Source organism: Canis lupus, chromosome 19 (assembly GCF_011100685.1).
Source record: "Canis lupus familiaris isolate Mischka breed German Shepherd chromosome 19, alternate assembly UU_Cfam_GSD_1.0, whole genome shotgun sequence".
NCBI lineage: Eukaryota > Metazoa > Chordata > Mammalia > Carnivora > Canidae > Canis > Canis lupus.
In genome coordinates, this window is record NC_049240.1 from 9,494,945 (window position 1) to 9,509,424 (window position 14,480).

The window sequence follows — 14,480 nt, forward strand, 5'->3', positions numbered from 1 at the left end:
TTCCTATTAAAAGGACTCAGAAGACGCAGACTCACCCAAAAAAAGTCTGGCACATTGAGTATTGAATAATGTTTAATGATATTTATAAGCAATTGAATTTGTATATTCCAGACTTCTTTACAATATCTTTATATCTTAATGCATTTAAATTTTGACCCACACATCTTCAGTATGATGAGGCAGGAAAAAATCCCAAGTAGATAATCCTTTTCATTGAATAATTCTATTTATATTTTAATTGATAATCTTCCTTTGTTAGGCTCACATGACGGACAAGGCTTATAAGGATTTACTTCCAATGTACAAAATAAGAAAGAGGATGGAAATGATCTGTAATATAAAATGAGGTATATAAATAATATTAATATGCTAAATGTTAGCTCAATAAAATGCAAAATATGCACAAAATAAACTGCTTTAAATAATAGATGGAGACCCACATACTAAGGAGTGTAAATAAAATACTGAATAAAGATATAAATTACTGTTACCAATTAAGTCTTCTCTCTATATCCTTAAGTATACTTTTATTTAACTACATATCTGTCAGTTCGAAAATATAATTAATAACATGCAAATAAATAATTCCTACATGAGAATTATGTAAGAAAACTAAGTGACTAAACTGATGAAAATTTATATCTATTAGCTTTACAAAGAAGTGAAAGATGAGGCCTAATCTACGAAAGCTGCTAGTAAATAAAATATGTCAAGGAAAGATTATCTCAAAGATCTGGTAAGAAAGGGGAGTATTTAAAATTCTAAAAAAGTTGACAAGTATGAAACAAATTTAACACCTCTTTAGAATATAATAGAAGTTCTTAGAATGAATCAAGAGGAGTTTTAAGTCCCCAGGTATTGAAAAACTCCATCATATTTTACAAAGCACTTTGATTAGGTGCATTTCAATATTTTGAATGCATTCACAATCTACTTCCTCTTGTAAAAACTCGTGGGTAATAGCATGAGAGAAATATAACTAATTTAAAACATATTTTAAAAATGGGAAAAAAAAGTTTGCCTAGAGATTAAAAAAATAAAACCTATGGGCAGACGTGTGTAAATGAAAGTATAATGACAGCATTAAAGATTATTTTGGTACTTTAAAAACACTCATTTAGCTATTCATTCATTTTTTAATCACATAATTATTTAGCATTTATAGTATGTACAGCTGGGTAATGAGTCTAAATAGGCCAAGAGAGTATTGGATACTAACCAGTTCCAATGCACCCAAAGACACAAATTTTGAATGACGTGATAAGTCACCGAGAAGCACTGATGTCTGAATAAGTGAAAAATAAGCTGCCTACAGAAATTGTCAGATGTATAGGTGTAAAATGAATGTTCACCTCAGAAGGATTTTTATAGATTTCACTTGAAGTCCTATTAATTGAGGTAGGCCATTACTGAACAACTATACAAGAAATCAGATGATGTGATAATATTTCATTTATCTGGAGTTACAGGAAGGTTCCAGGGTGCTGCATAGCTAACTGGAGTAATGATATAAACTGTGACTAGATTATCATTTTTTTTTAAAGTAAAATATCATAAAATTCAGTAAACATTAAATCTAACAGTAGATATACAGAGAATATGAACTGGGCTTGGGTTTTTTTTTTCTGGCCCTGAGTTTTCATTTATTTTCTAATCACAGAGTTCAGGTGAGTAAACTATTTTGATTGAGTTCAATTCTTAATTACTAAACAAGGGAATTTGATGAAAAATAAATGTGATGGACTAGTGTGATTCAAAGACCAGAGATTTGTCATAAGGGGATAAACTAAAAAAGTGAAAAAGTTGGGTTCACAAATCTAGAGCTATCCTTAAAAGAATGAGAGAAGCAAAAGTCTCAGAAATAGGGTATTATAAAAAATCAACACAACTTAGATAAAAAGGGAACAGAAATTAACATATGTACTAGGAAAAAAATTCTAAAAAAAGATGACCATTCATTTAGTGATGTATGGACCTATGAGACAGAAATGTCAAAAAGGCCATGGATAATAGTGTTATTTGTGGACTTTAATGTTTCATAAAGTGATGCTATGTTTATGACATTACAGGAATATATAAATCTCAGAGAAAACATATACAGGGACTCATAAATGCGAGGGTAATGTGTACCAATAAGTAAAGTTGTTTTATTTTGAATCTTATTTATGCTCTTACCACACTATCGAGTTCAACAAATTATGAAAACTCACAGAAGGCAGATTGAGATAATGAAGGGATTGAAAGTGATGTGTCTAAACAAAACATACTCTACAATTTTAATCAGCTGAAAACTTGAAGTGCACTATAGAAATAACATAGATGCCCAAAAGAATTTTCTCAAAATGAGGTTTACTGAAAAAAAATTCTAGGTAAAGTGTCTGCAATTTTTCAAGAGGAATATTTCAAAGTTCTGACATCTTTTCTTGTATTATGTTAAGACTGAGTCGAATCGAAGTTTCAAAAGGACTCAAAAAGTAGGCAAAAATAAAATTAGGTCAGGAGATAAGTAGTAATTTTTTGGCATATTGGACTAGTCAAAATGTTGTGTAATGTGAACACAGGATGGACCATGACACTTCAATAAGTGGTTCCCTACAGTCCCTTGAGTCTAGAAAATTTCATGGATTTAGAGTTTTAAAAATTTTTAGGTCGGTGTATTTTTCCATTTCATTCAATGTAATGTATTATTGTACGACCAATGAAATGAAATAAAGAATTTCATAAATAGTTTAGATGAAACTTCATTGGTTGTCTTTTAACTGTTGTCAATTCTTAGGCACTGATTATGTTTATTGACGAGAAATCAACAAGTTTCCAAATAATAAAGTTTTACACCTTAACTACTGTACTGTGTATGATTTGAGCGAAAAGATATGCTTATTTACTGACAAAAGTCATAAGCCATGATGTTTAAAATGTGAAGCCAAAATTATAAGCAAGGATGATTGCAAAAGTAATATTAAAGATACTGTTTTAACTATTGGGGTTTTCTAAATTATCTTAATATTACAGCTTTTAACAATATATTCTTGAACTTCAATTGTTTTTATGCTCCATATTGGCTGAGACTATCCAGGTTGCTTTCCGTATAATGTGTCATTTGAAAGACTGTTATTTTAAAGAATGTCTATAGTACTAAAGAAATTCTTGAGTTCTCCATGATAAAATGTGGCGTTATTTTTAAACTCCAGGTAATAATATTTTTTGTGTTTAATTTTAATATGTATCAAAGACAGAGATTATTTTTGTATTAAAAGTTAAGGTGATATTTCAGTATTTTTTTATTTTTCTAAAAAAGGTAAAGCTAAGTTAAAATTCATTAGCATTTTAAGATAATCTAAACACAGTTTTGAATACAACAATATTCCACATGTTTAATCTCTTCAATCTTTCAGTATATCCCTTTAGTTTTTAATCTGAGTATTAATCAACTACAACATTATAACGAAAATATGAGCAAGCATGCTCATAAAGTGCTCATGACTGACGAGTTTAAATAGACATTTTCAAAATTATTCCTGATTTAAAAAATTACTTCCATTTCACTAAATGCATCATGTATACTCTTCATGGATCTTTTCTTACACGTTAAAAAGAAAAAAAAAGGAAATATAGTTGTATTTGGGCATTGAAAAGAAACACAAATGACTTTTTTTTTAACATGTGTGCACACGCACTTTTGGGTAGAAGTTGGTTTCTTGCGATTTTTAATTTTAAATTTAACAACCAGAAGTATAGAAATGGGACGTTCTTGTGTATACAATGATCTCATTTGCATTATTAAGCATATTACCATTTTGTGATCATTTTATAAATGACAGTGGTAGCTTCATTAGGGTTTATTTTTAGAGCTCTACAAAAATGACTAAATACACGCTGCTTTTCTTAACATTAAATACACAGTATGTTCACTAAAGAACTAAATGCATATTCAGCAAAAGAAAACTACTACCTCAATAATTACTTAAACATTCTGATTAAAAATAAGTTGTAGGTGTCAAGTTTTCAGCTTAATTACATAAGGGGCATGCTTTTCAGTTTAGAAGATGAGAATATTTCCATTCCTGATGATAAATAATACAAGTATTAACAACTATCTCCGTGTGAATTTTCAGGGCAAAATGGTCAGGACAGGGTTTGACTTGTTGTTTATACGAACAAGTTAACCATAAAATTGACTGCGTCTATTAAATCAGAACCTTGATATAATTTTAAAGATAATTGTGAGCCTAAGATAACATTAAACACTAAAAGTTAAAGTTCTATGAAGAACTAAGGAGAGTATAAGTAAGAACAGCAAAATACTTATATTTCTGCTTATTTTTCACCCAGGTCACACTTTATCCCAAACCCTAAATTTAGAGTGGTATGAGCTGGCTAAAACAGAAAAAAAAAAAAAAAAAAAAAAAAAAAGCTTTATAAAGTAATTTATTCTCCTATATCTGACTATTATGAAAACAAATCCATTTTCTTAATTAAATAACATATGAATTCTTTGATTCCTCGCAACACGCATAATGATTTTACATCACTAATGTGTGTAGACATGTAAACTAAACTTTAGGACCTTAGCATACAAATTTCATCATAGTAATTGTTAGACATTTCGATACTTTCCTTAAGTATATGTGCTCTCCTTGTATTTTATAACTTCAAAAAAGAAAGCAATACAATGGTTCATGGACAGAAGCAATTATTTGGTTCTGAAATGCTAAAATACTGTATCATGCGTGGGGTAAAGGTATTTCCAAGTAATTTGAAAAGCTGAACGCAATCTTTCATAAAAGTTTAATCATAATTGCCATCACAACGTATGTATCTAATAGCAGATCTATTTCTTTATTCATAGAACACTTGTCTACTCTTACTATCAGTGTCTAGAGTAGTAGTATTGTCCTCAATGCCTTCCATTTGTGCCTTTCATATATACATTCATAAGAGCTGAAATATATGTTCTTCAAGTTTTTTTTCTTTCCTTTCAGTATTTTTTTTCTATTTCCCTCCCAGTCCATAAATCATAAAAGAAATGATACATCTGTAATCTGCCTCGTTTTTGTTCCTAGCTTATGATTCCATGATTTTTTTTGGGTACTAGAAGATGAAAGAAAGAAGACACCATGTACTTTGGATTTGATATACAAGATAAAAGTCATCTTTTGAGTTTTTATGAGTTGCATCCTTTTCACATATTAGTTTATGTGGTTTGACCAAACTATTTAATTATCACTGGTATTTATCCGTTAACTAGAAGGAAAAGATAACTACATAGCAGAGAATAATAGGATAATTTCATTACCGAGATCCTCAAAGGAAATACACTACAGAATCTCTAAGAATTTTTATTTTCACAGTGGCTGTGTAAAATAATCCACTTAAAGAATATGGCTCCTATATTGAAAGAGCTGAGTACAATTTTTAATGTCTCCGTGTTAGAAGAACATATTTTATGTAAATAAAGAATATTGCTTTATGTATATCTTTCCATCACATAGTTCCTCTGATTCTGATCAGAGACTCTACTCCATATGAACATATTACTGAATCGTGTTGAATAGTCAAAGTCATAGCTGCACTGATTTCCTACCTTAGCCTAAAACGTGTAATGCCACTATGGAAAAAGGATTAATTGTGCGATAATGCTGACATCAATAAAAAAAAAAAAATGAAATCTCCCCGTGACTCCAGTGTCAAGAGTTGTTTTTCTATCTTAATTAAGCCCTTCAAAACACATGGAAATCAAGTACGCAAGAGAGCAATATTCAAAGGCAATAAGAAGCGCATTTGAAAAATGTTTCCAACATCAAAAGTGATGTTTGATTGTTGTCAACAACCATGTCCTGACACAGGAACCTGCCTTCCTGTTACGTATATTCATTTTTCCACAGCAAAGTGCTGCCTGCCTCCAAGAGTCACTTTTATCTTTGTTTCTGAAAACAACTTGAACTCTTCTACTGCTACTGGGCGGCATGGCAGGTTGAACTTACTCCCTCAAAGGGAATACTTTGATAAAGCCTTTTATGTAATACTTACTCAAATAGGGTGGTTTGTAAGGCGCTCGTGTATTAGACAGCAGTCCATCCAGCTCCTTCCTCTCCAGAGTGCTGTGAAGGGCCTTCTCTTTGCCAAAGGTGGAGAAAGACCTCTCTGCCCCAGGCTGGGCTTCTGGAGTTTCAAACACCTCGGTGTCTGGAACAGAGTCCATACCAGGAACGTGCAGATTGCTGCGATAATCAGCAGCCTGGCGTCCGTCGGCGGGGACAAAAGAAGGCATCCAGCACCGATCCGAGTGGCCCAGCGCTTTGCATTCCTCAGTGCAGTTGGAGAAGAGATCCATACCTGTAAGCAGAAAAAAGAGACACTGCAGATACAGGACTCACCACCGTGAAAGATGACAGGGAGCCTACAAAGTGCTGGCTGAATGGGTTCTGCCAAATTTTTCTTGCCCTTAACCTCACAGGAACCAAAAATGTCTTTGTACTGTCTTCCAAAGAGCTAGACTCTTCTAGCAAAGAGGACCCTGAGGTAGACGTTTCTAAAATTCTCAGAGTATTGGAAAGAAATTCTGGCTCTAAATTATTTAAATAGCTAGGGAAAGGGGAGTAGAAAAGGAGTGAATACTTTTAAAAATCTCTGGTGAAATTCATAACAGAGAAAAATGCAAGGTGTAAAGCTTTTCTGATCCACAATCTCTAATGATGATAAGGCATCCAACATTTTCTGTTTCTTAGAGACAAAAACAGCAGAACTATGTGATGTATAAACGATGATATTTAGATTATGGAATCTGGACATGAAACAAAAAGTGAAATTCAGCAGAAATACGGCACACATATTGACAAGCCAATAAATAAGAATGAAACATTTCAGGAGTGGCCAAGAGCATGCTTTCTTAGGTTCTCAGAAAATGACCCTAAAAGGTATATTTCAATGACATTCTGGTAGCCCATATTACGACAAACCACTTATCATTTACCACTGCAGACAAACCCAGAACAAATGACTATAATTAGTGAAACCAAGGTAATCAAGTGTAATGTGAGTCATTTGCAGATACTATTGACAAATACCTTATTACTTGTTCTATATTGGAAAACACTTGTTCTAGTAGACCTAGAACTGTTTCCCTACTAATCTGAGAATTCTAAGATTTCAAATGACATCCTCAAGTTTCATTGTTTCCCACAGATTGACCAGACTATTCCATATTATCTGATTATGACTCAAAGTTCAGTTTCTTCAGCAAAGCGTAACGATTTTTGAGCATTATAGAATACTATTAGATATTCATTTTGATAACTATCCCTACCCAGAAAAACAAGTACATAAACCCAAATCACATTTTAATATTATTCTAAACATACTAACACATTTATAGTGCATGTTTTTAAACAGGATCAATTTAAAGTAATTCAAGCATGATTATTCTGTATAAAAGAAACTTTCAAATGCATGGTATGAATTTCTTTTTTTTAATCAACAGACTAATATTTATTTAATGAACCCATTAGATTGTTTCTTCTTATAAATACCATGAGCGATTTGAACTCTTGAGTCAGTTTTAGTTTATAAATCCCTGATGGCACTGCTTTACTTGTTTGTGTGTATATGTTAACATTTGTATGTATAAAATATGGAAGATATTTTTTCAGAGTATTAATCTTCTAGATTATCCACAAGTATTTTGGAGTTCAGAACAGTTAATTATGTAAATTATGTTTAAAGAAATAAAACGAAGCTTCTTATCGTATATTAATCTCACTATATGACTTTTTTATTTTAAATTAAACTATGTATAATGCCGAGTCTGACTTTGATTATAATGTTCCATTGATAATTGTCATGCATAAGCCTCGAAATAAATTACTGATCAGTGAACTGTTGAGGAACTTAAACGTGAGCTGAAACCAGGATAAGGAACCAGACTAAGAAAGCATGTGAAACATGTCAATGCTTTTCTAGACACCAGAGTAGCTCAGTTTGTTATCCTATTTCTTCAAGGAGATATGTAGAAAGAAAAAGTGTAAGGGAAGGAAAATGTCCCTGATAAATATTGACATACTAGGTAGGTTAAAGCTATACGACCAGAAAAATGTATATTTTGAATACTGAGTGCTCCCTGTTTGCACTGTGTTAGAGAGAGAGAGAGAGAAAAAAAAAAAAAAGACTTTTTGGATAGATGGAACTGTTATTAAAAGTCAAACTATGATGAGCAGTTATTTGTTTGAAAATTAAATTCGTCATGTTAAATTTGAAGGTGGTGGAATTAATCTAAATACTAAGATCGAACTGTATTATTAGACCCTGAAGAAGATGGGTATGTAATGTGAAATTTGGGATTAATGCAATTTTTCTTCACATGACTGAGGAATATCATTTTAAATATACTGCATGAGACCATTGATAATCTTTCACATCTTTTCAAGTACCTGTATCCAAGGCCTCTCATATTTTTAAATATGATCATCTCTCTTATAGAAAAATTTTAATAAACTAGTCTCTCGACATTATTAAGGTATTGTTTGATTATATTAGAAGGACTTTTAGTAGAACGTTTTTTGTGCCCATTTTCTTCTCTGGAAATTAACAATTTTTTGGGTTTCAGCTTCTTTAATTATTAGAGGCTAGTTAAAATGCCCTTAGATGATGTAATCAAGTTCTCATGAGTTGAGAACCTGTACAGAAAATAGATCATGTGCATAACAAGAAAAATGAGAAACATGATTAAGTTTTCTGTTGGAAGAACAATTTTACCTGACAGAAGGAAGAAAACACTTGTATATAATGTTCTTAGTAAATTTATGAATGAGTCCTTCTAAAGTGTGATCCCCATAGCAATAGTATACACAGCTTTATAAGACCAGAATGAAAGATAAGGGATCACAAATTGTGCATGAATGTATTTCACCAGCTTTACTGATAGAGCAAGTGTACCGATTTCTCATTAGGAAAAATATCAGAGAAACAAAACAAAATTAAAAGAGAAAGAACAAATAGCACATCAATAAATTTCAAACCATTTGCCTTTTAGCGCTATAGTCTGAGAATCAGATAAATGTCCCCATTCCCATTCCTCACTTCAGGGAGTCACTGAAAGACAACCAGTATTTTATCTTTTTTCATTTATCACCAGTCCCATTAAATACATTATTTAATGACCAAATAAGCAGACGTGTTTTAAGTTTTGTTGTGATAAGTGACTACGCGATATACAGGAATGCCAGGTATCATAGGGCAGGCGACAAAATGCATGCCTTCCACATTGCTCTTGGAATATTTTAATAGCTCAAATTAAAGGTCCAAGAGAAAACTTAACTTGATCTTTAGTTTCTCTTATTCAAATGCCCTTACTATAGAACCTGCCAGATTTGTACAGTGGACAAATACAGGCCAAACCTCAGTTTTGAAATTTTGGCAATTTTGAAGAAATATCTCAACATATACACATTATTTGAAATTTCTTCTCCTAGTTATTTATTTTTCCTACCTCTCAGAAATAATCTGTCCTACAAGGCATGACAGCTGACATGATAGACTGCCTGTTATGCAAAGATATATTTAGACAAATTTTGAAATACATATTTTTTAACCAGCAAGTAAAACTTGTTCCTTAGAGGCAGTGATATTATCACTGAGAAAAAACTGTGACTTCAAAAATATTATAACTGTACTCCATGTGTGCTATTTCCTGAAGAATGTAATAATATAGAGTTATATGTACATTTCTTCCTCGTGCACCAAGGCTTCATAAAAAATGTTTAATTTTTCATAACATGATAAATTAATTTTAAAGAAAATCAATATTTCATTTTTTTGAAGATATTTCCAGTCCTCCTTTAACCACTTAACACAAAAAAATGGAGAGATATAAATTATAATCACAAAAGTTGCTATAATTTTTAGGAAAATATAGCTTGGAGGCAGGTATTTAACAACACGATTCACTCATGAAAAAATCAAAACATGTACATCAAAAATGCTCCCTACTTATCATTCAAAATGTTTATATTTTTCTCCATTTTCTCTAATATTTTATCATGTATTTTTTCCAATTATAAATCTTTCTGTATCATCAATTTGTAGTTCATATTTTCACCAGAAATCTGAATAAGCTTTTGCAATCAATCATGTAAAGTCACTTTATTTACAAGTGACTAATCTGCCTGTATCTAAATTCTTACTGGAGTTGTGAAAGGGAAATCTGTACTTGTGATTAATCAAACATTGTCTTGTTACTATTGCAGTAGTTGTGCAAACAGCTGAACACATTTCCTGATGTACTTTATCCACTAATTTGAAGATACTGACAATTCGAATCACTTTTTGGCATGTGTAGCCAAATTTTGACCATGTGTCATGTATCAATCTCAAAATTAGTTAAAAAATAAACACATTTAGAAGCTAAGCTTGTAACTGAAATTTAAATTTACAGGAAAGAGTGACTTGACAATTTTCAGGTAAACCATAACAAGTAAGATTAACAGAATCGTTTATTAGGGTTATCTTCTTCAATATATATCTTTTAAGAAGGCACAATTATTAAAAATGAATTGATAATTCTAATGGTATGCATACTGCAGATATTCAATAAACGAGGCAAAGGAAATTTTACAACTAACTATATCTCCTCAGACGTACCTGCAAGACCATTAAAATGTTTAATAATAGGCAACTAAAATTTTTGTATCAGTATTGCAAATCAGAAAAAAAATCTTTTACTCTAATCATACAATAAAATTGAAACTATATTTCTTTTAGGTACACTTTGACATTTTTTTTTTGGCTATTTAAGCTATATTAATCAGATTTTCCTCTTGTGATGGTTTATGCATAGATTTACCACATCTCTCTGGACTTCTGCCAAATGCAACCAATACATCAATAGTGCCCTGAAAAAAAACGGAAAGCACCTTGACAAGGCTATAGAAAGAAAATGCCAGAGAGCAGTGGTCAAGCCGAAGAATTTCACACATGGAGCCAGGTGCAGTAGAAAACTGAAAAAGCTTATGTGATTCTCTCTCTGTGCAGCTGCCTCCGTGTTTAAAGCCCTTCTATGAACAAGATTGGTGACTGCAAATGGCTTTAGAAAGGAGAAAAGCAAGGGGGGTAGGGGAGAAAGAACAAAAAAGAAAACTATTCATAGGAGAATAAACAGAAGGCATATCTAGATAAGTAAATACAAAATAATGCTAACATCGAAAAAGAAATTGGGAATAAATACAAAGGTAGGAAGATTAAACAGGTGAAGCACTAAAGCTCAATAGTGTATATAATGTCGCATGGAGTGAGGGAGAGACTGAAGAAGAGAATTCAGAGTCTGTGTCTTTTCAGTATCATTTCTCCATGACAATCTGGTGTCCTCCCCCTAAAAACTGGCTGAGTAAGATTTGCTTATTAGTATGAACTTTTCCCATATCCTAAACCTGGAAATAGATGCGCTATGAGTAATGTGTCTTAAGTATTACAAAATGGGAAGATCATCAGTACCTGGCTTTCACAAGAAAATAAAACAGATGTACTTTTTCACCTGAAATAGGCTCATCTTTTAGGAAACCTTATCGCGCTACTTGCTGTAAAGTGTACAGTACGCAACATCAGTATGGACTGGGCAAAGTCATTAAGTCGATGCATTCCAATTCTCAGCATTTAGGGTTTTATACTTATAAAAGAAAACACTTCAAAATCACTCTTACAATAAAATTAGACATAGTAAGTCTGATTGCAATTCAGCACACAAAGGTGAGATGACTTCTTAATACAAGAGTGTCATTACAATTCGAAAACAGCGATTATTGCACTCAGTATGTTGTGGCTGCCCTAGAACTGCCAACGCAATACCAAAATAAATCGTTAATTCTGTAATACTTTTCACGTTTAAGAAGGTAAAGATAGGGCAAATTTTTTTTTTTTTTTGCCACTGCTGAAGAAAAATATGAACTGCCTTGCTTTTTTAGAAAATGTTCTCCAGAACACAATTTGGCATTTAAGTTTTCCTTTTAATGCTTTGACATCTCAAATGATTTGAGAGAAACATTACCAAAATGGCAACACTGAGTCCCTGTGAAATAAAGTAGCTACTGGGAAGGCTCATTGATAAGACTCTCTTCCCATCCATCTTCCAAATTTAGCACTTTTTGCAGATGTTTATTCGTTTCTCTTTCTTTTTGGTTAGGTTATTATAGCTCATTATGTCTGAGGGAACTAAACTAATTGAAATGTTCATTGAGACTGGAGTGCTACAGAAAAAAACAAAGAGGGAGGGTGGGGGAGTGGGAAAAGAATAAAATGCACCCAAGGAAACACGAAGCAGATACTCTGTTTTAATATTAAGCATTTTGTTTTAGAAGTTTAAAAAGGCTAACTCAAATTAGAACCCCTGAAAAAAAGGAACAGGAACGAGCAATTCTGAATGTACAGCTTTTTAAAGGTAACAATAAATCATATGCCATATATAGGCCAAAAATGAAAGGGACTTTGTACTCAAATATAAACTTCTGGCAAGTTCTGGTTTGTTGTCAGGTTCCCAGACACTAAATAGATGCTCTGTTCAGTTAGCGTGAAGGCCCGCAAGGGGCAGGGACCTCCGGGGATTCTTGGCAGTTCTCAAGTCTCATTAGGTCTGCATATTAATGACTTGCAGCAATATAAAGAGACCCTTGAGCAGCCTTTTTACTCCCCCCTCCTGACTGTGTTTCCCAAGGCTAAGGCAGCCTCAGACACAGCACACTTTAGCCAAGTGAGAGGCTTGCAGTAACCACGGCTGCCAGGCGACCGTGGGGCGGGTACTGCCCTTTGACACACTGCCTCAGCACCCTTCAGAGGTCCACCAAGTGTGCTAAGGAATGTGTGCTCTCTAGGACTGGTGTTACCTCGAAAATGAGTACTCTTCCACTCTGGGGTTACATCATTAACCAAAATGAAGCTCAAAAGCGAGGGAACAGAGTTGAGTTTGGAGATGGCCCAGTGACGGATGCTTTTATAAGTCACAAGAGTTAATTTGCCTTTCCATTTCTCTCCGTGTCACAAAGACACAAGACTCAATCAGAAAAGAAAAAGTTAAAAACAAAAAAAATCAACCAGCCTCCTTCGCCCCCTTCTTGGTTGAAATGCCAATGACGTGGAAAGAAAATCCAACCGTTATGAAATCATTTTCATTATTATAAGGCATATATTTTATTTTTCAAAGTGTTTTTCTTTAAGGATTAGGAAATAGAGTTATCAGCACCCTATAAAACTTCACGGTTAAATTCATAGAGGAAAAAGTAAACTAAAATAAGTAAGGAATGTAAAATCTATGTATCACATTGCAACCCTATCGGCAGGCATCATTAACCTCACATACGAATAAGCACGGGATTCAAATTTTGACAGGTCATGGACCGCAAGGAAAATATGAGGAAGCCTCGGATGCTTGAGAAAATACACATTATCCAATATTTACTAATGGACCGAAGCCTAAGAACCCAGCATTGGAGATCCTGCTGTCAGCCTGTTCATGACTTTTAATCACCATTCCTTCTCTCATTCAATACTCAGTGGCTTGCAAAATGCATTGCTCTCGAAAGGGAAGAAATTTGGATTCTAGTTCCCAATCATCATCCACTTATTCTCTGTGACTTTGTGCAGGTCAATCAATTTCATTCATCTTCAGTTACCTCATCCATAAACAAGTCTAATAATACCTTCATTGACTGAAGACTGAGGCCTGGACCAGGTGAGAAATCTATAGGTTTTTAAATTTCAATATAATTGCACGAAAGAACATCACATAAGGAAGAAATAAGCTCATGTTCTAACATATTTCACAGTAAGTCTCTAACTGTACCCAAAGGGGCATTTTTAGAATCCTCTTTGACTATGTAATTATCAACATAGAATGACACCATATTTCTGGTGTGGACTTACCAACATTAACCCTACAAAAAAATACCTAGGACATCACTCTTTCTAGATTTACTTTGAAAACAACAACAACAACAAACTATAAAGGTCAGCATTGCCCTTTGAGCACACTTACCAGCTGACTGGCCGCGGTTGGTGGCATCATGATCACTATCTCCCTGTTCACTGTCTCCATGACCACTGTCCTTAGAGCTTACTATGTCGGCTTCCTGGAATGCAGAACTAGAAGTACAAAAACGTGAATATTAGAATAAAAAAAGGTGAAGAAACACAGAAAACATTCTTCTGCCACCACATGGTCACCAATGGTGCTGCAGATTCACAGGCCTCTCACAGTGGCCTTTATTTCTGCAGAAAAGCTAGTTTTCATCCCCTTACAGCCTAACTCTTTACAACTGAGCAAAGAAGTCAGCAGGAGCCTTTAAGGCACGTCACGTTTAGTCATTATTCTGTGAGGAGAGCTACGCGTATGTTTATATCATTGTCATAAAACGGAGTATATAGACCCTTGGAACAGGGAGGCTATCAGAAGTAGTGTTAAGAGTATAAATTGATAAAATATTCAAATATATTCAGTAAGT

General features: G+C 33.3%; 1 protein-coding gene across 3 annotated transcripts in view; it reads right to left on the bottom strand.

Moving 5' to 3' along the window:
* PCDH10 (protocadherin 10) overlaps positions 1–14,480 on the bottom strand; it is a 61,270-nt gene that overhangs the window by 41,197 nt on the left and 5,593 nt on the right. For 2 of the 3 annotated variants that reach the window (XM_038564630.1, XM_038564632.1), the window contains exons 3-4: positions 14,015–14,121; positions 6,031–6,336 (exon numbers count right to left, since the gene is read on the bottom strand). In XM_038564630.1, coding sequence (XP_038420558.1) covers positions 6,031–6,336; positions 14,015–14,121 — 413 coding nt within the window. Of the gene's footprint in view, positions 1–54; positions 331–6,030; positions 6,337–14,014; positions 14,122–14,480 lie in introns of those variants that run through there. The other variant, XM_038564631.1, reaches the window with a different exon arrangement.